This window comes from Oncorhynchus masou, chromosome 20, assembly GCF_036934945.1.
Source record: "Oncorhynchus masou masou isolate Uvic2021 chromosome 20, UVic_Omas_1.1, whole genome shotgun sequence".
Classification (NCBI taxonomy): domain Eukaryota; kingdom Metazoa; phylum Chordata; class Actinopteri; order Salmoniformes; family Salmonidae; genus Oncorhynchus; species Oncorhynchus masou.
The window spans coordinates 20,673,957-20,699,147 of record NC_088231.1 but is presented as its reverse complement, the minus strand read 5'-3'; the positions used below and the strand labels follow the sequence as shown (position 1 = coordinate 20,699,147).

General features: G+C 43.1%; 1 protein-coding gene and 1 long non-coding RNA gene across 2 annotated transcripts in view; both read right to left on the bottom strand.

Annotated features, from left to right (window-relative positions):
* The window catches only part of LOC135506576 (multiple PDZ domain protein-like), a 112,113-nt gene that overhangs the window by 34,051 nt on the left and 52,871 nt on the right, over positions 1-25,191 (bottom strand). Inside the window, exons 15-18 of the mRNA XM_064925914.1 lie at positions 10,391-10,401; positions 10,092-10,099; positions 9,625-9,823; positions 7,355-7,759 (exon numbers count right to left, since the gene is read on the bottom strand). Coding sequence (XP_064781986.1) covers positions 7,355-7,759; positions 9,625-9,823; positions 10,092-10,099; positions 10,391-10,401 — 623 coding nt within the window. The remainder of the gene's footprint in view (positions 1-7,354; positions 7,760-9,624; positions 9,824-10,091; positions 10,100-10,390; positions 10,402-25,191) is intronic.
* On the bottom strand, positions 15,270-24,665 carry LOC135507161 (uncharacterized). The gene is made up of 3 exons (XR_010450610.1): positions 23,670-24,665; positions 19,157-19,286; positions 15,270-15,452 (listed from the first exon to the last, which is right to left on the bottom strand). It is a non-coding gene; the product is annotated as an uncharacterized LOC135507161 (long non-coding RNA).

Here is a 25,191-nt window from a genome sequence, read left to right as displayed (position 1 = left end):
TCTGGAAAGACCTGAAAATAGCTGTGCAGCCACGCTCCCCGTCCAACCTGACAGAGCTTGAGAGGATCTGCAGAGAAGAATGGGAGAAACTCCCCAAATACAGGTGTGCCGAGCTTGTAGCATCATACCCAAGAAGACTCGAGGCTGTAATCGCTGCCAAAGGTTCTTCAACAAAGTACTGAGTAAAGGGTCTGAATTCTTATTGAAATGTGATATTTCAGTTTTTTAATGTTTTAGAAATTTGCTAAAAATTCTAAAAACATGTTTTTGCTTCGTCGTTATGGGCTAATTATTGTGATGTCGTTATGGGATATTGTGATGTCGTTATGGGATATTGTGATGTCGTTATGGGGTGTTGTGATGTCGTTATGGGGTATTGTGATGTCGTTATGGGGTATTGTGATGTCGTTATGGGGTATTGTGATGTCGTTATGGGGTGTTGTGATGTAATAAGGCTGTAACATACAATTTTGGAAAAAGTCAAAGGGCTCGGAATGCTTTCTGAATGCACTGAGAGATTTAGACTGAAAGACAGGGATAAACAGGGTGAAGGGGGTGGTGTGTGTGTCTGGCAGCCTGACCAACCAGCCGCTGTGGGAGAGACAGGGATAAACAGGTTGAAGGGGGTGGTGTGTGTGCGTGCGCGAGTGTCACAACGTGTGTGTATTAACTGTGTACTCCAGCGTTAGACTATAAAGAAGGACAGCAACGTTACTAACCTTCTAGGTTGAGGCCAACTGAGGTTAGTAGGATAAACCAACATCTCATCCTCTCTCTCTTCTTCCTCTCTCACCTCCTCCTCCTCCTCCTCCTCTCGCTTCCTCTCCACTTTCTTCTCCTCCTCTCTCAATCCATCTACACCTGTCCTCTCCTTCATTGGTACGAGTGGGGGTGGGGGTTTAGGGATTAGGCTACAGGGAAAAAGATCACATGCTTTATAAACAGTACAATTTTCATTTTTAATATTTTGTAGCCTATCACGTTATTCCTTTTGATACATTTATCAATATTAACATTTATATAGGTAGAGAAATATATACACATTTATGGACTGTCGTTTCTCTTTGTTTATTTGAGCTGTTCTTGACATAATATGGACTTGGTCTTTTACCAAATAGGGCTATCTTCTGTATACCACCCCTTCCTTGTCACAACACAACTGATTGGCTCAAATGCATTAAGAAGGAAAGAAGTTCCACAAATTAACTTTTAACAAGGCACACCTATTTATTTAAATGCATTCCAGGTGACTATCTTATGAAGCTGGTTGAGAGAATGCCAAGAGGTTGCAAAGCTGTCATCAAGGCAAAGTGTGGCTACTTTGAAGAATCTCAAATATAAAATATTTTTTGAATTGTTTAACACTTTTTTGGTTACTACATGATTCCATATTGTGTTATTTCATAGTTCTGATGTCTTCACTATTATTCTACAATGTAGAACATAGTCAAAATAAAGAACAACCCTTGAATGAGTAGGTGTGTTCAAACTTTTGACTGGTACTGTATATATACATATATTTTCCACCCCAAAACGTTTTAAAACGTAAAGATTAAACATGAAACATTTTAAGAAACACAGTTCCTGGGTCAGGGTTTAGTGTCGCACACATATCAGTCTCATGGTGGCTGTCTATGAATTCACATGAATATGTCAAACGTAGACTGTGTGTGTGTGTGTGTGTGTGTGGTGTGTGTGTGGTGTGTGTGTGTGGTGTGTGTGTCTGTTTGTGTGTCTCTGTGTCTCTGTGTGTGTGTGTGTGTCTGTGTGTGTGTCTCTGTGTGTCTCTGTGTGTGTGTATGTGTGTGTGTGTGTCTGTGTGTGTCTCTGTGTGTGTGTGTGTCTCTGTGTGTGTGTATGTGTGTGTGTGTGTGTCTGTGTCTGTGTGTGTGTGTGTGTGTGTGTGTGTGTGTGTCTCTGTGTCTCTGTGTGTGTGTGTGTGTGTGTGTGTGTGTGTGTGTGTGTGTGAGGTAATAAGACCATTATATTGAGTGATAGCCATTTCTACACAGCAGGAGTCTGTACAAAGGAAAAGTGTAGAGCATTACAACATGTTACAGCAGTAGAGAGAGAGAGAGAAGAGAGAGGGGGGGGAGAGGGGGGGAGAGAGGGGGAGGAGACATGTTACAGCAGTAGAGAGAGAGAGAGAGAGGGGGGAGAGAGGGGAAGGAGAGAGGGGGGGAGAGGGGGGAGGGGGAGGAGAGAGGGGGAGGAGAGAGGGGGAGGGGGAGGAGAGAGGGGGAGGAGAGAGGGGGAGGGGGAGGAGAGAGGGGGAGTGGGAGGAAAGAGGGGGAGGGGGGGGAGGAGAGAGGGGGAGGCAGAGGAAGAGAGAGGGAGGGGGAGGAACAGAGAGGGGGAGGAGAGAGGGGGGAGGGGGAGGAAGAGAGAGGGGGAGGAGAGAGGGGAAGGAGAGAGGGGGAGGAGAGAGGGGGAGGGGGGGAGAGGTGGAGGGGGAGGAGAGAGGGGGAGGAGAGAGGGGGGAGGAGAGAGGGGGAGAGTGGGAGGGGAGGAAGAGAGAGGGGAGGAGAGAGGGGGAGGGGGAGGAAGAGAGAGGGAGGGGAAGAGAGAGGGGGAGGAGAGGGGGAAGGAGAGAGGGGGAGGAGAGAGGGGGAGGGGGAGGAAGAGAGAGGGGAGGAGAGAGGGGAAGGAGAGAGGGGAGGAGAGAGGGGGAGGGGGGGGAGAGGTGGAGGGGGAGGAGGAGAGGGGGAGGAGAGAGGGGGGAGGAGAGGGGGAGAGTGGGAGGGGAGGAAGAGAGGGGGGAGGAGAGAGGGGGAGGGGGAGGAAGAGAGAGGGAGGGGAAGAGAGAGGGGGAGGAGAGAGGGGAAGGAGAGAGGGGGAAGAGCGAGAGGGGAGAGGAGAGAGAGGGGAGGGAGAGAGGGGAGGAAGAGAGAGGGAGGGGAGGAAGAGAGAGGGAGGGGGTGGAGAGAGGGGGAGGGGGGTGAGAGAGAGGGAGGGGGAGAGAGAGAGGGGGGGAGAGGGGAGGAAGAGAGAGGGAGGGGGAGGAGAGAGATAGAGGGGGAGGAGAGAGAGGGGGAGGAAGAGAGAGGGAGGGGGAGGAGAGAGGGGGAGGTAACAAAAGGAGAGAAAGGGGGGAGGTAACAAAAGGAGAGAAAGGGGGAGGGTAGGAGAGGGGGAGGGGGAGGAAGAGAGAGGGAGGGGGAGGAGAGAGGGGAGGAAGAGAGAGGGGGAAGAGAGAGGGAGGGGAGGAGAGAGAGGGGGAGGAGAGAGTGGAGGATGAGAGAGGGGGAGGAGAGAGGGGGGAGAGGGGAGGGGGAAGAGAGAAAGGGGGAGGAGAGAGAACGAGGAAGAGAGAGGGAGGGGAGGAAGAGAGAGGGAGGGGGTGGAGTGAGAGGGAGGGGGAGGAGAGAGAGGGAGGGGGGGTGAGAGGGAGGGGGGGTGAGAGAGAGTGAGGAGGGGGAAGAGAGAGAAGGAGGGGGGGTGAGAGAGAGGGAGGGGGGGCGAGAGAGAGTTTTTCTGACATGACACAGTACCGAGATCTGTAGGTGGGTCTAAAAATATCCTTCTATATCACATGGATGTTAAACAATATGTTTTGTGCCCTACAGCCGCAGGCTAAGGCACTGCTTCGGGGTGCTTGAGGCGTCACCACAGACCCGGGTTCGATCCCAGGCTGTGTCTAATCCGGCCGTGACCAGGAGTCCCATAGGGCGGCGCACAATTGGCCCAGCGTTATCCGGGTTAGGGGAGGATTTGGCCGGGGGGAGGGGGGGAGAGAGAGGGAGGGGGGGAGAGAGAGAGGGAGGGGGGGAGAGAGAGAGGGAGGGGGAGAGAGAGGCTGATGACGGTCGTCAGTTGAAGAGCATCTCCTCAGACACATTGGTGCGTCTGGCCTCCGGGTTCAGCGGTTGGGTGTTACGGAGGTTTGGCGGGGCATGTTTCAGACAACGCATGACTTGACCTTTTGGGTATTTTTCTCCCCACAAAATTGGGGAGAAAAAAGCGGGTACAATAGCCCCCCCCCCCCCAAAAAAAATGAATATGAAATACAGTTTGCTTTCTGGGTCTGAAGCTGTGGCCTGAGAGGTGGAGCTATAAGACTCTGTGTAGGGTTGAGGTGGAGCTATAAGACTCAGTGTAGGGTTGAGGTGGAGCTTTAAGACTCAGTGTAGAGTTGAGGTGGAGCTATAAGACTCAATGTAGAGTTGAGGCTGAAGAAAGGAGCTTTAAGACTCAGTGTAGGGTTGAGGTGGAGCTATAAGGCTCAGTGTAGGGTTGAGGTGGAGCTATAAGGCTCAGTGTAGGGTTGAGGTGGAGCTATAAGGCTCTGTGTAGAGTTGAAGTGGAGATATAAGACTCAGTGTAGGGTTGAGTTGGAGCTATAAGACTCAGTGTAGGGTTGAGGTGGAGCTATAAGGCTCTGTGTAGGGTTGAGGTGGAGCTATAAGACTCAGTGTAGGGTTGAGGTGGAGCTATAAGGCTCAGTGTAGGGTTGAGGTGGAGCTTTAAGGCTCAGTGTAGGGTTGAGGTGGAGCTATAAGGCTCAGTGTAGGGTTGAGGTGGAGCTTTAAGACTCAGTGTAGGGTTGAGGTGGAGCTATAAGGCTCAGTGTAGGGTTGAGGTGGACTTTAAGACTCAGTGTAGGGTTGAGGTGGAGCTATAAGACTCAGTGTAGAGTTGAGGTGGAGCTATAAGACTCAGTGTAGGGTTGAGGTGGAGCTTTAAGACTCAGTGTAGAGTTGAGGTGGAGCCTTAAGACTCAGTGTAGAGTTGAGGCTGAAGAAAGGTGCATTAAGACTCAGTGTAGGGTTGAGGTGGAGCTATAAGGCTCAGTGTAGGGTTGAGGTGGAGCTTTAAGGCTCAGTGTAGGGTTGAGGTGGAGCTTTAAGACTCAGTGTAGGGTTGAGGTGGAGCTATAAGGCTCAGTGTAGGGTTGAGGTGGAGCTATAAGGCTCAGTGTAGGGTTGAGGTGGAGCTTTAAGACTAAGTGTAGGGTTGAGGTGGAGCTATAAGGCTCAGTGTAGGGTTGAGGTGGAGCTATAAGGCTCAGTGTAGGGTTGAGGTGGAGCTATAAGACTCAGTGTAGGGTTGAGGTGGAGCTTTAAGACTCAGTGTAGGGTTGAGGTGGAGCTATAAGGCTCAGTGTAGGGTTGAGGTGGACTTTAAGACTCAGTGAGTGTAGGGTTGAGGTGGAGCTATAATGCTCGGTGTAGGGTTGAGGTGGAGCTATAAGACTCAGTGTAGAGTTGAGGTGGAGCTTTAAGACTCAGTGTAGGGTTGAGGTGGAGCTATAAGACTCAGTGTAGGTTTGAGGTGGAGCTATAAGGCTCAGTGTAGGGTTGAGGTGGAGCTTTAAGGCTCAGTGTAGGGTTGAGTTGGAGCTATAAGGCTCAGTGTAGGTTTGAGGTGGAGCTATAAGGCTCTGTGTAGGGTTGAGGTGGAGCTATAAGACTCAGTGTAGGGTTGAGTTGGAGCTATAAGACTCAGTGTAGGGTTGAGGTGGAGCTATAAGGCTCTGTGTAGGGTTGAGGTGGAGCTATAAGACTCAGTGTAGGGTTGAGGTGGAGCTATAAGACTCAGTGTAGGGTTGAGGTGGAGCTATAAGGCTCTGTGTAGGGTTGAGGTGGAGCTATAAGACTCAGTGTAGGGTTGAGGTGGAGCTATAAGACTCAGTGTAGGGTTGAGGTGAAGCTATAAGACTCAGTGTAGAGTTGAGGTGGAGCTATAAGGCTCGGTGTAGGGTTGAGGTGGAGCTTTAAGACTCAGTGTAGGGTCGAGGTGGAGCTATAAGGCTCGGTGTAGGGTTGGGGTGGAGCTATAAGACTCAGTGTAGGGTTGAGGTGGAGCTATAAGACTCAGTGTAGGTTTGAGGTGGAGCTATAAGGCTCAGTGTAGGGTTGAGGTGGAGCTTTAAGGCTCAGTGTAGGGTTGAGGTGGAGCTATAAGGCTCAGTGTAGGGTTGAGGTGGAGCTTTAAGACTCAGTTTAGGGTTGAGGTGGAGCTATAAGACTCAGTGTAGGGTTGAGGTGGAGCTTTAAGACTCAGTGTAGAGTTGAGGTGAAGCCTTAAGACTCAGTGTAGAGTTGAGGCTGAAGAAAGGTGCATTAAGACTCAGTGTAGGGTTGAGGTGGAGCTATAAGGCTCAGTGTAGGGTTGAGGTGGAGCTATAAGGCTCAGTGTAGGGTTGAGGTGGAGCTTTAAGACTCAGTGTAGGGTTGAGGTGGAGCTATAAGGCTCAGTGTAGGGTTGAGGTGGAGCTATAAGGCTCAGTGTAGGGTTGAGGTGGAGCTTTAAGACTAAGTGTAGGGTTGAGGTGGAGCTATAAGGCTCAGTGTAGGGTTGAGGTGGAGCTATAAGGCTCAGTGTAGGGTTGAGGTGGAGCTATAAGACTCAGTGTAGGGTTGAGGTGGAGCTTTAAGACTCAGTGTAGGGTTGAGGTGGAGCTATAAGGCTCAGTGTAGGGTTGAGGTGGACTTTAAGACTCAGTGAGTGTAGGGTTGAGGTGGAGCTATAATGCTCGGTGTAGGGTTGAGGTGGAGCTATAAGACTCAGTGTAGAGTTGAGGTGGAGCTTTAAGACTCAGTGTAGGGTTGAGGTGGAGCTATAAGGCTCAGTGTAGAGTTGAGGTGGACTTTAAGACTCAGTGTAGGGTTGAGGTGGAGCTATAAGAATCAGTGTAGAGTTGAGGTGGAGCCTTAAGACTCAGTGTAGAGTTGAGGCTGAAGAAAGGTGCATTAAGACTCAGTGTAGGGTTGAGGTGGAGCTATAAGGCTCAGTGTAGGGTTGAGGTGGAGCTATAAGGCTCAGTGTAGGGTTGAGGTGGAGCTTTAAGACTCAGTGTAGGGTTGAGGTGGAGCTATAAGGCTCAGTGTAGGGTTGAGGTGGAGCTATAAGGCTCAGTGTAGGGTTGAGGTGGAGCTTTAAGACTAAGTGTAGGGTTGAGGTGGAGCTATAAGGCTCAGTGTAGGGTTGAGGTGGAGCTATAAGGCTCAGTGTAGGGTTGAGGTGGAGCTATAAGACTCAGTGTAGGGTTGAGGTGGAGCTATAAGGCTCAGTTTAGGGTTGAGGTGGAGCTTTAAGACTCAGTGTAGGATTGAGGTGGAGCTTTAAGACTCAGTGTAGGGTCGAGGTGGAGCTATAAGGCTCGGTGTAGGGTTGAGGTGGAGCTTTAAGACTCAGTGTCGGGTTGAGGTGGAGCTATAAGTCTCCGTGTAAGGTTGAGGTGGAGCTATAAGACTCAGTGTAGGGTTGACGCTAGAGCTGGGGTAAGGGTTGACGCTAGAGATGGGGTAAGGGTTGACGCTAGAGCTAGGGTAAGGGTTGACGCCAGAGCTGGGGTAAGGGTTGAGATTAGGGTTGGAGTTAGGGCTTTCACAGTTTCAAGACGGGATCTTACCTCATGTCTGGGGGTGGGGGTCTGGGTGGGCCTTTGGTTGGCGTGGAGGCTGGAGCTGTACTTGTAGCTGATACTACAGGTCTGGGTAGATAAGGGTCTTGAGGTCTTGGGGCTGTGGCTGGACCTGGAGTTGGGACTGTTGAGGCTGTATCTGGGGCTCCAGGAGGGGTAGGGGAAGGGGTTGGGCCTCCAGGAGGGGTAGGGGAAGGGGTTAGACCTCCAGGAGGGGTAGGGGAAGGGGTCAGACCTCCAGGAGGGGTAGGGGAAGGGGTTAGACCTCCAGGAGGGGTAGGGGAAGGGGTCAGGGGGCAGGGTGAGGAGCCGTCCACCATGATGGATGACAGAGGCTGCTGGGCCATGGAGGCACGGTGCTCCTCTACCAGAAACGAAGGGATGAATGTCACACTGTGGAGTGAAAGGTGATAGAGAGAAATAAAGAGAGAGAAAAAGAAAGCGAGAGAGAATGAGAGAGAGAGAAAGAGAGAGAAAGAGAGAGACAGAGAGAGAAAGAGAGAGAGAGAAAGAGAGAGAGAAAGAAAGACAGAAAGAAAGAAAGAAAGAAAGAGAGAGAGAGAGAGAGAGAGATGAGCGAGTGAGTTGATAGAGAGAGATGTAGTTAATGTAGGTATGTGTCTGTGTTTGTGTCATTTAGACAAAAGTCCTAAGATAGTTAAAAACTAGACAATAATGAAGATGTCATTACAAACATGTTACAATGATGATGTGATGGAGCTGATCATTACAAACATACTGCAATGATGATGTGATGGAGCTGATCATTACAAACATACTGCAATGATGATGTGATGGAGCTGATCATTACAAACATACTGTAATGATGATGTGATGGAGCTGATCATTACAAACATACTGTAATAATGATGTGATGGAGCTGATCATTACAAACATACTGCAATGATGATGTATTGAATGATGACATGTTGGAGGTGTTGAATAAGGGACAGCAGATGTGTGATTATATTACATTCTAATACCAATACTGGATATTAAAGGATACTGGATATTAAAGGATATTGGATATTAAAGGATACTGGATATTAAAGGATACTGGATATTAAAGGATACTGGACATTAAAGATATTGGATATTAAAGGATACTGGATATTAAAGGATATTGGATATTAAAGGATACTGGACATTAAAGGATACTGGACATTAAAAGATACTGGACATTAAAGGATACTGGACATTAAAGGATACTGGACATTAAAGGATACTGGACATTAAAAGATACTGGACATTAAAGGATACTGGACATTAAAAGATACTGGACATTAAAGGATACTGGATATTAAAGGATACTGGACATTAAAGGATACTGGATATTAAAAGATACTGGACATTAAAGGATACTGGATATTAAAGGATACTGGACATTAAAAGATACTGGACATTAAAGGATACTGGATATTAAAGGATACTGGACATTAAAGGATATTGGACATTAAAGGATACTGGATATTAAAAGATACTGGACATTAAAGGATATTGGACATTAAAGGATACTGGATATTAAAGGATATTGGACATTAAAGGATACTGGACATTAAAAGATACTGGACATTAAAGGATACTGGACATTAAAGGATACTGGACATTAAAAGATACTGGACATTAAAGGATATTTATTATCCAGTAAAGGATACTGGATAATAAATGATATTAAAAGATAATAGATAATAAAGGATATTAAAGGATACTGGATATTAAAGGATACTGGATATTAAAGGATATTAAAGGATACTGGATATTAAAGGATACTGGATATTAAAGGACACTGGATATTAAAGGATACTGGATATTAAAGGATACTGGATATTAAAGGATACTGGATATTAAAGGATACTGGATATTAAAGGATACTGGATATTAAAGGATACTGGATATTAAAGGATACTGGATATTAAAGGATACTGGACAATAAGGATACTGGAAATTAAAGTATATTAAAGGATATTAAAGGATACTGGAAATTAAAATATATTAAAGGATATTAAAGGATACTGGATATTAAAGGATACTGGATATTAAAGGATATTGGACAATAAGGATACTGGACATTAAAGGACTAGGAAAGACAGGAGAGTTTGGATTCAGCGTTTTGGTTCTGAGGGTGTGTCCTGGTCAACTCCTATCCGGACCTATAACAGAACTCCTCTGTGTCACGACTCCGGCCACAGTGTTGGTCAGGTCAGGTTGGTGGCTGGTGTGAATGTCTATATATACAGTAGACTGTAGGTGTGTGTTACCTCATATCTGAACCTGTAACAGAGTGCCTCCTCAGCATGGCTCTGCACATAGCGTTGGTCAGGTTGGTGGTGGGTTCTCCGTTAACAGCCAGGATCGTGTCCCCGACGCCCAGCCTCCCGTCCTGACAGACAGACCCTCCACGGACTACTGACCGGATTAACATCCCTGAGCCGTCCTTCATAGCACTCACTGTCAGGCCTGTTAACACACACATATATACCTGTAGTAGCACTCACTGTCAGGCCTGTTAACACACACATATATACCTGTAGTAGCACTCACTGTCAGGCCTGTTAACACACACATATATACCTGTAGTAGCACTCACTGTCAGGCCTGTTAACACACACATATATACCTGTAGTAGCACTCACTGTCAGGCCTGTTAACACACACATATATACCTGTAGTAGCACTCACTGTCAGGCCTGTTAACACACACATATATACCTGTAGTAGCACTCACTGTCAGGCCTGTTAACACACACACACTGTAGTCACACTACAACACATATACCTGTAGTTACACTACAACACACACACACACACATACCTGTAGTTACACTGCAACACATATACCTGTAGTCACACTACAACACACATACCTGTAGTTACACTACAACACACATACCTGTAGTTACACTACAACACATATACCTGTAGTCACACTACAACACACTACAACACACTACAACACATATACCTGTAGTCACACTACAACACACTACAACACATATACCTGTAGTTACACTACAACACATGTACCTGTAGTTACACTACAACACATATACATGTAGTTACACTACAACACATATACCTGTAGTTACACTACAACATATATACCTGTAGACACACTACAACACATATACCTGTAGTTACAATATAACACATATACCTGTAGTTACACTACAACCCATATACCTGTAGTTACACTACAACACACTACAACACATATACCTGTAGTTACACTACAACACACTACAACACATATACCTGTAGTTACACTACAACCCATATACATGTAGTTACACTACAACACACTATAACACATATACCTGTAGTTACACTACAACACATATACCTGTAGTTACACTACAACACACTACAACACACTACAACACATATACCTGTAGTTACACTACAACACACTACAACACATATACCTGTAGTTACACTACAACACACTACAACACATATACCTGTAGTTACACTACAACACACTACAACATATATACCTGTAGACACACTACAACACACTACAACACATATACCTGCAGTAACACTACAACACATATACCTGTAGACACACTACAACACACTACAACACACATACCTGTAGTCACACTACAACACATATACCTGTAGTTACAATATAACACATATACCTGTAGACACACTACCACATATATACCTGTAGACACACTACCACATATATACCTGTAGACACACTACCACACACTACAACACACATACCTGTAGTCACACTACAACACATATACCTGTAGTTACACTACAACACACATACCTGTAGTTACACTACAACACACTACAACACACATACCTGTAGTCACACTACAACACATATACCTGTAGTTACACTACAACACACACACACACACATACCTGTAGTTACACTGCAACACATATACCTGTAGTCACACTACAACACACATACCTGTAGTTACACTACAACACACATACCTGTAGTTACACTACAACACATATACCTGTAGTCACACTACAACACACTACAACACACTACAACACATATACCTGTAGTCACACTACAACACACTACAACACACTACAACACATATACCTGTAGTTACACTACAACACATGTACCTGTAGTTACACTACAACACATATACATGTAGTTACACTACAACACATATACCTGTAGTTACACTACAACATATATACCTGTAGACACACTACAACACATATACCTGTAGTTACAATATAACACATATACCTGTAGTTACACTACAACCCATATACCTGTAGTTACACTACAACACACTACAACACATATACCTGTAGTTACACTACAACACACTACAACACATATACCTGTAGTTACACTACAACCCATATACATGTAGTTACACTACAACACACTATAACACATATACCTGTAGTTACACTACAACACATATACCTGTAGTTACACTACAACACACTACAACACACTACAACACATATACCTGTAGTTACACTACAACACACTACAACACATATACCTGTAGTTACACTACAACACACTACAACACATATACCTGTAGTTACACTACAACACACTACAACATATATACCTGTAGACACACTACAACACACTACAACACATATACCTGCAGTAACACTACAACACATATACCTGTAGACACACTACAACACACTACAACACACATACCTGTAGTCACACTACAACACATATACCTGTAGTTACAATATAACACATATACCTGTAGACACACTACCACATATATACCTGTAGACACACTACCACATATATACCTGTAGACACACTACCACACACTACAACACACATACCTGTAGTCACACTACAACACATATACCTGTAGTTACACTACAACACACATACCTGTAGTTACACTACAACACACTACAACACACATACCTGTAGTCACACTACAACACATATACCTGTAGTTACACTACAACACACTACAACACATATACCTGTAGTTACACTACAACACACATACCTGTAGACACACTACAACACATATACCTGTAGTTACACTACAACACATATACCTGTAGTTACACTACAACACACTACAACACATATACCTGTAGTTACAATATAACACATATACCTGTAGACACACTATCACATATATACCTGTAGACACACTACCACACACTACAACACACATACCTGTAGTCACACTACAACACATATACCTGTAGTTACACTACAACACACTACAACACATATACCTGTAGTTACACTACAACACACATACCTGTAGTTACACTACAACACACTACAACACATATACCTGTAGTTACAATATAACACATATACCTGTAGACACACTACAACACACTACAACACATATACCTGTAGTTACACTACAACACATATACCTGTAGTCACACTACAACACACTACAACACATATACCTGTAGTTACAATATAACACATATACCTGTAGACACACTACCACATATATACCTGTAGACACACTACCACACACTACAACACACATACCTGTAGTCACACTACAACACATATACCTGTAGTTACACTACAACACACTACAACACATATACCTGTAGTTACACTACAACACACATACCTGTAGTTACACTACAACACACTACAACACATATACCTGTAGTTACAATATAACACATATACCTGTAGACACACTACAACATATATACCTGTAGACACACTACAACACACTACAACACATATACCTGTAGTTACACTACAACACACTACAACACATATACCTGTAGTTACACTACAACACATATACCTGTAGTTACACTACAACACACATACCTGTAGTCACACTACAACACATATACCTGTAGTTACACTACAACACATTTACCTGTAGTTACACTACAACACATATACCTGTAGACACACTACCACACACTACAACACACATACCTGTAGTCACACTACAACACATATACCTGTAGTTACACTACAACACACTACAACACATATACCTGTAGTTACACTACAACACACATACCTGTAGTTACACTACAACACACTACAACACACATACCTGTAGTCACACTACAACACATATACCTGTAGTTACACTACAACACACTACAACACATATACCTGTAGTTACACTACAACACACATACCTGTAGTCACACTACAACACATATACCTGTAGTTACACTGCAACACATATACCTGTAGTTACACTACAACACACTACAACACATATACCTGTAGTCACACTACAACACATATACCTGTAGTTACACTACAACACATATACATGTAGTCACAATACAACACATATACCTATAGTCACACTACAACACATATACATGTAGTCACATTACAACACACTACAACACATATACCTGTAGTCACACTACAACACATATACCTATAGTCACACTACAACAAACACATAGAGACGAACACAAACTCAGGTCATGTCATTATATCTTTTAAAAAAGAGAGAATGTGTTCTCTTCAATTTACCTGGTTCTAACACAGCTGATACCTCTGATAGTGTCAATGTTTAATTAACACAGCTGACACCTCTGATAGTGTCAATGTTTAATTAACACAGCTGATACCTCTGATAGTGTCAATGTTTAATTAACACAGCTGACACCTCTGATAGTGTCAATGTTTAATTAACACAGCTGATACCTCTGATAGTGTCAATGTTTAATTAACACAGCTGACACCTCTGATAGTGTCAATGTTTAATTAACACAGCTGATACCTCTGATAGTGTCAATGTTTAATTAACACAGCTGATACCTCTGATAGTGTCAATGTTTAATTAACACAGCTGATACCTTTGATAGTGTCAATGTTTAATTAACACAGCTGACACCTCTAATAGTGTTGATGTTTTAACACAGTTGATACCTCTGACAGTGTCAATGTTTAATTAACACAGCTGACACCTCTGATAGTGTCATGTTTAATTAACACAGCTGACACCTCTAATAGTGTCAATGTTTTAACACAGCTGATGCCTCTAATAGTGTCAATGTTTTAACACAGCTGACACCTCCAATAGTGTCGATGTTTTAACACAGCTAATACCTCTGATAGTGTCAATGTTTAATCAACACAGCTGACACCTCTAAAAGTGTCAATGTTTAATTAACACAGTTGACACCTCTAATAGTGTCAATGTTTAATTAACACAGCTGACACCTCTAATAGTGTCATGTTTAATCAACACAGCTGACACCTCTGATAGTGTCAATAACAGAGGTAATGTTCTGAGTGACCCCACAGTGGGGTTTCATCCCCAATAACAGAGGTAATGTTCTGAGTGACCCCACAGTGGCGTGTCACCCCCAATAACAGAGGTAATGTTCTGAGTGACCCCACAGTGGGGGTTCATCCCCAATAACAGAGGTAATGTTCTGAGTGACCCCACAGTGGGGTTTCTCTTTATCTGATTGAATTGGGTCCAACTAGTTGTACAAGGACACAAACATCCCCCATCCGTCTGCACTCAAAGTCAGGCACACACACACACACACACACACACACACACACACACACACCTTCTGTCTGCACTCACAGACAGACACACACACACACACACACACACCATCCGTCTGCGTTCACAGACAGACACACACACATACAGGGTGGAGGTGGGGAACAGGTGACTGGTGGGTTAACCCCCAAAATTGAACTAATGCCAAAACTGACAGACGGCGGGCGTGCACACACACACACACACACACACGCGCACACGCACACACACACACACACACGCACGTAGGACCACACACAACGGGAAACACAAACTTGCGGAGGAGTGCATTAGGACTACACACTAGTCAGATCACATCTAGGGACCACACCAACACACTATGAGCGTACACAATTTGAAGGTAGATCGAAAATAAATGACGTTTTATGTATGTTTAAAATATATAGTTTATTGATTTTTTTTATATTTCTTCTCTCATTACATTCAAATTACAATACAATCATAGTGCATATGGGTTACAGCCACATAGACGATCACAGTTATTGACCTCTGACCTCTGGGAGAAGCTACAGTGAGAGGTCTGATGGTACACGAACAGACAGCACTTTCCTTCACAGCAACTGTATAGAAATACATATATAAATATATATGAATGTATATAAATATATATATATGAATGTACATTAATATATATATATATATAAATGTATATAAACATATATAAATATATGTATATAAATAAGTATATATAAAAATGTATATAAACATATATAAATATAAATGTATGAATGTATATAAATATATAAACATATATAAATATATGTATATAAATATATATATATAAATGTATATAAACATATACATATATATATATATATGAATGTATATAAATATATATATGAATGTACATAAATATATATATATATATATATATATATATATATATATATATATATATATATATATATAAATGTATATAAATATATATATGTATATAAATATAAATGTATATAAATATATATATATATATATATATATATATATGTATATAAATATAGATGTATATAAATATGTATATAAATCTGTAATCTGTAAAGATAACATCGAGTAATATAATATCATATTAACTATCATGGTTAACCGCTCATTTTTGTCTGTAGGTTTTCCTTAATTAAGACAAACATTTTTGCGACAACCCAGTTAATAAATATGCTAGTAAGAACCCACAAAAACCACAAAGACAGAAACAAAGAAATTAAAAAGCAGTTTTACGCATTTGTGAAAAAACCGTCTCAAACGAACAAGAACTAAAGTGTCACGCATTTGTCTTCACAAACAAAACAAACATGAAACAACACCCCCATGCATTCCCCAAGGCAAGAAACAAAACATCACAGACTAACAAATCTTCTCACACACACAACCATCTATTTTTTTTAACAAACTACGTGTTAAAAACAAACGAGACGTTAACATGAACGGTGTTCTCACAAATGTGTGTTCTAACAAACGATGGGGTCAACAAAACAAAGAAAACACATGTTCTCACAAATTATGATTCTCACAAATCTCTCACAACTTTCTCAAATGTGTTCTCACAAAAAGGTAAGTTCACAAAAAATGACACATGTTCACACAAAACTGCCAAAGTATACCATACACAGTACAGTAAGAAATATATATATATATTTATTGTTATAAATGTAGAGCTTTATCTCTTTGGTGTAATTTTGAACATCTAATGTTGGTAAGGTGTCAGGCAAGGTAATAATTATAAACACACCTTAGTGCTAAAGTAACAACAATATGCTCACAACATTCTGTCGTCCCAAATGGACCACAATAATTTCACAAAGCATTCTGGGTCTGAATGCTCACACAAAGTAAAGTAGCCAAACTACACTGCAGAAGTTTGATACGTTCAACAATGGATTCACAGTCCGGGAGCGAACTTCTCTAAAGGGATGGCAAAGAATCAAATCAATAACATGACTAAAGTCCTACCATGTTGCTGACAAACCTGGAGACCAAACAGACAGTTGTCACTGGCATTCCTGTCATTAAAGTGATGATGACAGTGTGGCAGGTAGCCTAGTGGTTAGAGTGTTGGGCCAGTAACCGCAAAGGTTGCTGGGTCGAATCCCCGAGCTGACAAGGTAAAGATATGTAATTCTGCCCCTGAACAATGCAGTTAACCCACTGTTCCCCAGTAGCCTAAATAAAGGTTCAGTTCTCTGTCTCTTTCACAGTCAACAACATGGGTTTTCTAATTAACAGAGGTCCACTCTCTCTTTCACAGTCAACAACATGGGTTTTCTAATTAACAGAGGTCCACTCTCTCTTTCACAATCAACAACATGGGTTTTCTAATTAACAGAGGTTCACTCTCTCTTTCACAGTCAACAACATGGGTTTTCTAATTAAAGAGAGGTCCACGGTCTCTTTCACAGTCAACAACATGGGTTTTCTAATTAAAGAGAGGTCCACTCTCTCTTTCACAGTCAACAACATGGGTTTTCTAATTAACAGAGGTCCACTCTCTCTTTCACAATCAACAACATGGGTTTTCTAATTAACAGAGGTTCACTCTCTCTTTCACAGTCAACAACATGGGTTTTCTAATTAAAGAGAGGTCCACGGTCTCTTTCACAGTCAACAACATGGGTTTTCTAATTAAAGAGAGGTCCACTCTCTCTTTCACAGTCAACAACATGGGTTTTCTAATTAACAGAGGTCCACGGTCTCTTTCACAGTCAACAACATGGGTTTTCTAATTAACAGAGGTCCACTCTCTCTTTCACAGTCAACAACATGGGTTTTCTAATTAACAGAGGTTCACTCTCTCTTTCACAGTCAACAACATGGGCTTTCTTAACAGAGGTGCACTCTCTCTTTCACTGTCAACAACATGGGTTTTCTAATTAAAGAGAGGTCCACAGTCTCTTTCACAGTCAACAACATGGGTTTTCTAATTAACAGAGGTCCACTCTCTCTTTCACAGTCAACAACATGGGTTTTCTAATTAACAGAGGTCCACTCTCTCTTTCACTGTCAACAACATGGGTTTTCTTAACAGAGGTCCACTCTCTCTTTCACAGTCAACAACATGGGTTTTCTTAACAGAGGTCCACTCGCTCTTTCACAGTCAACAACATGGGTTTTCTTAACAAAGGTCCACTCGCTCTTTCAAAGTCAACAACATGGGTTTTCTAATTAACAGAGGTCCACTCTCTCTTTCACAGTCAACAACATGGGTTTTCTTAACAAAGGTCCACTCTCTCTTTCACAGTCATCAACATGGGTTTTCTAATTAACAGAGGTCCACTCTCTCTTTCACAGTCAACAACATGGGTTTTCTTAACAAAGGTCCACTCGCTCTTTCACAGTCAACAACATGGGTTTTCTAATTAACAGAGGTCCACGGTCTCTTTCACAGTCAACAACATGGGTTTTCTAATTAACAGAGGTCCACTCTCTCTTTCACAGTCAACAACATGGGTTTTCTAATTAAAGAGAGGTCCACTCGCTCTTTCACAGTCAACAACATGGGTTTTCTAATTAACAGAGGTCCACTCTCTCTTTCACAATCAACAACATGGGTTTTCTTAACAAAGGTCCACTCTCTCTTTCACAGTCATCAACATGGGTTTTCTAATTAACAGAGGTCCACTCTCTCTTTCACAGTCAACAACATGGGTTTTCTTAACAGAGGTGCACTCTCTCTTTCACAGTCAACAACATGGGTTTTCTAATTAACAGAGGTCCACTGTCTCTTTCACAGTCAACAACATGGGTTTTCTAATTAACAGAGGTCCACTCTCTCTTTCACAGTCAACAACATGGGTTTTCTAATTAACAGAGGTCCACTCTCTCTTTCACAGTCAACAACATGGGTTTTCTAATTAACAGAGGTCCACTGTCTCTTTCACAGTCAACAACATGGGTTTTCTTAACAGAGGTGCACTCTCTCTTTCACAGTCAACAACATGGGTTTTCTAATTAAGAGGTCCACTCTCTCTTTCACAGACAACAACATGGGTTTTCTATGGTGCCCTTAATAAAAAGTGCGAGTCAACTTTCTTCCCCTCTCTCTCTCTTTCTCTCACGTTTTCAACTTGATTGATTGAATTCAATACGACTTTATAAATTCAATGAGCCCTTTTAACAGATATTTCCTTATGAGACACCAGTGTTCACCTCATCTCCTGAAAAAATCTTTGACTTCCCTCGATTATCAGCTTCTCCTCCTCTCCGCCCAGTATCGCCGTGCCGACGACGTACACACACAGACACCCCGCCACAATGAAAAACACAGATAACATACCAAGGCTACGGTTGCCCCTGACAACAGTGATTGTCCTCTCAAAATGGCTGCCGAAAGAAGGGGGCGGGGCCAGGAGCTTATCGCCGTCCTCCATGTTGCCGCTGGAACAATGACGCGGAGATTTCTCGTCCTGAGACAGATAACAGAAAATAAGGGATGAATCAATCAATGAACGGAAGGATGGGATGAATGAACTGATGGATGACTGGACAAAAAAAGAAGGATAAACGGATGAATGAAGGGCGTGAGCCAGTAGCCAAACTGTTTGTGACCAATGTATCGCTGTCCATTTGTAGCAGGCCTACAAGATTTTCAGAACAGTTAGGGACACCAAGAGAGCTTCTGTGTTGTTCTTAGAACAGGTGTACGGTAGGGTAGCATGCTTGGTGCCCATAATCAACACCGGGAACCTTAAAGTTTGAGAGAAGCATTGGCTGATTCAGTGTAATTTAAGTGAAAGTCGAAAACAAAAAAACCTGCTGAGTGATTTAATGTCGGACAGTGAACGATTGTAACGTCCTCACAATGAAGAAGATACTAGGCACTAGCACTTTCTCTGAGCCTCGCCCGATGACACTGATCCAGCTGGACCGATGACACTGATCCAGCTGGCACAATGACACCGGATCCAGCTGGACCGATGACACTGATCCAGCTGGCACAATGACACTGATCCAGCTGGATCGATGACACTGATCCAGCTGGCACAATGACACTGATCCAGCTGGCCCAATGACACCGATCCAGCTGGCCCAATGACACCGATCCAGCTGGCCCAATGACACCGATCCAGCTGGCCCGATGACACCGATCCAGCTGGCCCAATGACACCGATCCAGCTGGCCCAATGACACCGATCCAACTGGCCCAATGACACTGATCCAGCTGGCCCAATGACACTGATCCATCTGGCCCAATGACACCGAATCCAGCTGGCCCAATGACACCAATCCAGCTGGCCCAATGACACCGATCCAGCTGGCCCAATGACACCGATCCAGCTGGCCCAATGACACCGATCCAGCTGGCCCAATGACACCGATCCAGCTGGCCCAATGACTCTAAACAGGAAATAAATTAAGCTATAGAGGTAACAGTGTTGTATCTACAGGTCAGTATGATACAGGAACCTATAGAGGGAACAGTGTTGTATCTACAGGTCAGTACAGGATCCTATAGAGGGAACAGTGTTGTATCTACAGGTCAGTACAGGAACCTATAGAGGGAACAGTGTTGTATCTACAGGTCAGTATGATACAGGAACCTATAGAGGGAACAGTGTTGTATCTACAGGTCAGTATGATACAGGAACCTATAGAGGGAACAGTGTTGTATCTACAGGTCAGTACAGGAACCTATAGAGGGAACAGTGTTGTATCTACAGGTCAGTACAGGAACCTATAGAGGGAACAGTGTTGTATCTACAGGTCAGTACAGGAACCTATAGAGGGAACAGTGTTGTATCTACAGGTCAGTATGATACAGGAACCTATAGAGGGAACAGTGTTGTATCTACAGGTCAGTACAGGAACCTATAGAGGGAACAGTGTTGTATCTACAGGTCAGTATGATACAGGAACCTATAGAGGGAACAGTGTTGTATCTACAGGTCAGTATGATACAGGAACCTATAGAGGGAACAGTGTTGTATCTACAGGTCAGTATGATACAGGAACCTATAGAGGGAACAGTGTTGTATCTACAGGTCAGTACAGGAACCTATAGAGGGAACAGTGTTGTATCTACAGGTCAGTACAGGAACCTATAGAGGGAACAGTGTTGTATCTACAGGTCAGTATGATACAGGAACCTATAGAGGGAACAGTGTTGTATCTACAGATCAATACGATACAGGAACCTGTAGAGGGAACAGTGTTGCATCTACAGGTCAGTACAGGAACCTATAGAGGGAACAGTGTTGTATCTACAGGTCAGTATGATACAGGAACCTATAGAGGGAACAGTGTTGTATCTACAGGTCAGTATGATACAGGAACCTATAGAGGGAACAGTGTTGTATCTACAGGTCAGTACGATACAGGAACCTATAGAGGGAACAGTGTTGTATCTACAGGTCAGTACAGGAACCTATAGAGGGAACAGTGTTGTATCTACAGGTCAGTATGATACAGGAACCTATAGAGGGAACAGTGTTGTATCTACAGGTCAGTACGATACAGGGACCTATAGAGGGAACAGTGTTGTATCTACAGGTCAGTACAGGAACCTATAGAGGGAACAGTGTTGTATCTACAGGTCAGTATGATACAGGAACATATAGAGGGAACAGTGTTGTATCTACAGGTCAGTACAGGAACCTATAGAGGGAACAGTGTTGTATCTACAGGTCAGTACAGGAACCTATAGAGGGAACAGTGTTGTATCTACAGGTCAGTACGATACAGGAACCTATAGAGGGAACAGTGTTGTATCTACAGGTCAGTACGATACAGGAACCTATAGAGGGAACAGTGTTGTATCTACAGGTCAGTATGATACAGGAACCTATAGAGGGAACAGTGTTGTATCTACAGGTCAGTACAGGAACCTATAGAGGGAACAGTGTTGTATCTACAAGTCAGTACAGGAACCTATAGAGGGAACAGTGTTGTATCTACAGGTCAGTACAGGAACCTATAGAGGGAACAGTGTTGTATCTACAGGTCAGTACAGGAACCTATAGAGGGAACAGTGTTGTATCTACAGGTCAGTACAGGAACCTATAGAGGGAACAGTGTTGTATCTACAGGTCAGTACAGGAACCTATAGAGGGAACAGTGTTGTATCTACAGGTCAGTACGATACAGGAACCTATAGAGGGAACAGTGTTGTATCTACAGGTCAGTACGATACAGGAACCTATAGAGGGAACAGTGTTGTATCTACAGGTCAGTACAGGAACCTATAGAGGGAACAGTGTTGTATCTACAGGTCAGTACGATACAGGAACCTATAGAGGGAACAGTGTTGTATCTACAGGTCAGTACGATACAGGGACCTATAGAGGGAACAGTGTTGTATCTACAGGTCAGTACAGGAACCTATAGAGGGAACAGTGTTGTATCTACAGGTCAGTATGATACAGGAACATATAGAGGGAACAGTGTTGTATCTACAGGTCAGTACAGGAACCTATAGAGGGAACAGTGTTGTATCTACAGGTCAGTACAGGAACCTATAGAGGGAACAGTGTTGTATCTACAGGTCAGTACGATACAGGAACCTATAGAGGGAACAGTGTTGTATCTACAGGTCAGTACGATACAGGAACCTATAGAGGGAACAGTGTTGTATCTACAGGTCAGTATGATACAGGAACCTATAGAGGGAACAGTGTTGTATCTACAGGTCAGTACAGGAACCTATAGAGGGAACAGTGTTGTATCTACAAGTCAGTACAGGAACCTATAGAGGGAACAGTGTTGTATCTACAGGTCAGTACAGGAACCTATAGAGGGAACAGTGTTGTATCTACAGGTCAGTACAGGAACCTATAGAGGGAACAGTGTTGTATCTACAGGTCAGTACAGGAACCTATAGAGGGAACAGTGTTGTATCTACAGGTCAGTACAGGAACCTATAGAGGGAACAGTGTTGTATCTACAGGTCAGTACGATACAGGAACCTATAGAGGGAACAGTGTTGTATCTACAGGTCAGTACGATACAGGAACCTATAGAGGGAACAGTGTTGTATCTACAGGTCAGTATGATACAGGAACCTATAGAGGGAACAGTGTTGTATCTACAGGTCAGTACGATACAGGAACTGAGTATGGCAGAATGTGAACACTATTTACTGAAATACAAACAATTTGGAATAGGCCACTTCTCTAAGGGTTGGGAGGATAAAAACATACCCTAGGTTGACTAGTTCCTATTCACACACTTGACTCATATCTTTCCATTTGTTTGACCTGAAAAGGTACTATAGCAAACAGTACGGTGAGCTGTGACTATTGATCCAGAGAGTGAGATGGCTGCCTGCGTTTAGCATATAAACACTGTAGCTTTAGCATATAAACACTGTTGCTTTAGCATAGAAACACTGTTGCTTTAGCATAGAAACACTGTTGCTTTAGCATATAAACACTGTTGCTTTAGCATATAAACACTGTTGCTTTAGCATATAAACACGCTGTCTTGTTTTTCTCTTCAGTTTGTTGTCATTTCCACACGATTTCGGGTTCTTCATTAACAGAGCAAAACATACTTTTTTATTTTACCAGGCAAGTCAGTTAAGAACAAATTCTTATTTTCAATGACGGCCTAGGAACAGTGGGTTAACTGCCTGTTCAGGTGCAGAACGACAGATTTGTACCTTGTCAGCTCGGGGGTTTGAACTCGCAACCTTCCTGTTACTCGTCCAACACTCTAACCACTAGGCTACGGACATGCTAGAGTTAGCATCGTGAGCACTGCTTCTTGTTCCAAGTTATTTCGGTCCTTCCAGTAGACTAGCGAAGCTAACCCTGAGGTGTTGATGTCACTTGACTGTTAGGAAGGTTTCTTACCGTCAGTGTGGAGCGCGGTTGGCTGTTCCTCTGCTGTGAGCCGTGGCTGTTAGCGTGCGCCTGCTGTGCGGAGCAGGCTAGCATCCCAGCTGACTGGAGAGTATCCTTCTCATCTCTCGACAACGACTGGGTCTCGTCTCTCGACGACCTTGATGACTCCGGGATGGACTCCAGGACACAACGCTCGATCTGAGGGATACGTGAAAGGTCAAAGGTGGAGGGTCAGAGGTGGAGAGGGTCTGTAAGAAACGGAGAGGAATATAGACCCAATATAGAGTTCTGGTCTGACTGAATTAGCATCGAAGCTAACAGGGTAAAGAGAGTAGTTGTGAATGGGGAATTGGACACCCTCTTTCTCTCTCTTTCTCTCTCTCTACCTGTCTCTCTCTCTCTTCACCTCCTCCTCAACTACCTTTCCTTCTCTCTTTCTCTCTTTCTCTCTCTCTACCTGTCTCTCTCTCTCTCTTCACCTCCTCCTCAACTACCTTTCCTTCTCTCTTTCTCTCTTTCTCTCTTTCTCTCTCTCTACCTGTCTCTCTCTCTCTCTTCACCTCCTCCTCAACTACCTTTCCTTCTCTCTTTCTCTCTTTCTCTCTCTCTACCTGTCTCTCTCTCTCTTCACCTCCTCCTCAACTACCTTTCCTTCTCTCTTTCTCTCTTTCTCTCTCTCTACCTGTCTCTCTCTCTCTTCACCTCCTCCTCAACTACCTTTCCTTCTCTCTTTCTCGTCTCTCTCCTCACCTCCTCCCCATCTACCTTTCCTTCTCTGTTTCTACTCCCTCTCTCCCCATCCCTTTCTCTCTCTAGTAGTGTGGTCAGGCATTGTGTTCATTTCTCAACACCATGAAATATTCAGCAGGGTTGTAACAAGAGGCTCTCTCTGCTGCCCTACTGTTACTAGGACACAGACAACAACAAGAGTTACAACACACTGTGGGCAGAAATAAACTACATGTATTGACTGTGTTATAGTGGTAAACTACATGTATTGACTGTGTTATGGTGGTAAACTACATGTATTGACTGTGTTATGGTGGTATATATAAACTACATGTATTGACTGTGTTATGGTGGTAGATATAAACTACATGTGTTATGGTGGTAGATATAAACTACATGTACTGACTGTGTTATGATGGTAAACTACATGTATTGACTGTGTTATGGTGGTAGATATAAACTACATGTATTGACTGTGTTATGGTGGTGGATATAAACTACATGTACTGACTGTGTTATGGTGGTAGATATAAACTACATGTATTGACTGTGTTATGGTGGTAGATATAAACTACATGTATTGACTGTGTTATGGTGGTAGATATAAACTACATGTATTGACTGTGTTATGGTGGTAGATATAAACTACATGTATTGACTGTGTTATGGTGGTAGATATAAACTACATGTATTGACTGTGTTATGGTGGTAGATATAAACTACATGTACTGACTGTGTTATAGTGGTAAACTACATGTATTGACTGTGTTATGGTGGTAAACTACATGTATTGACGGTGTTA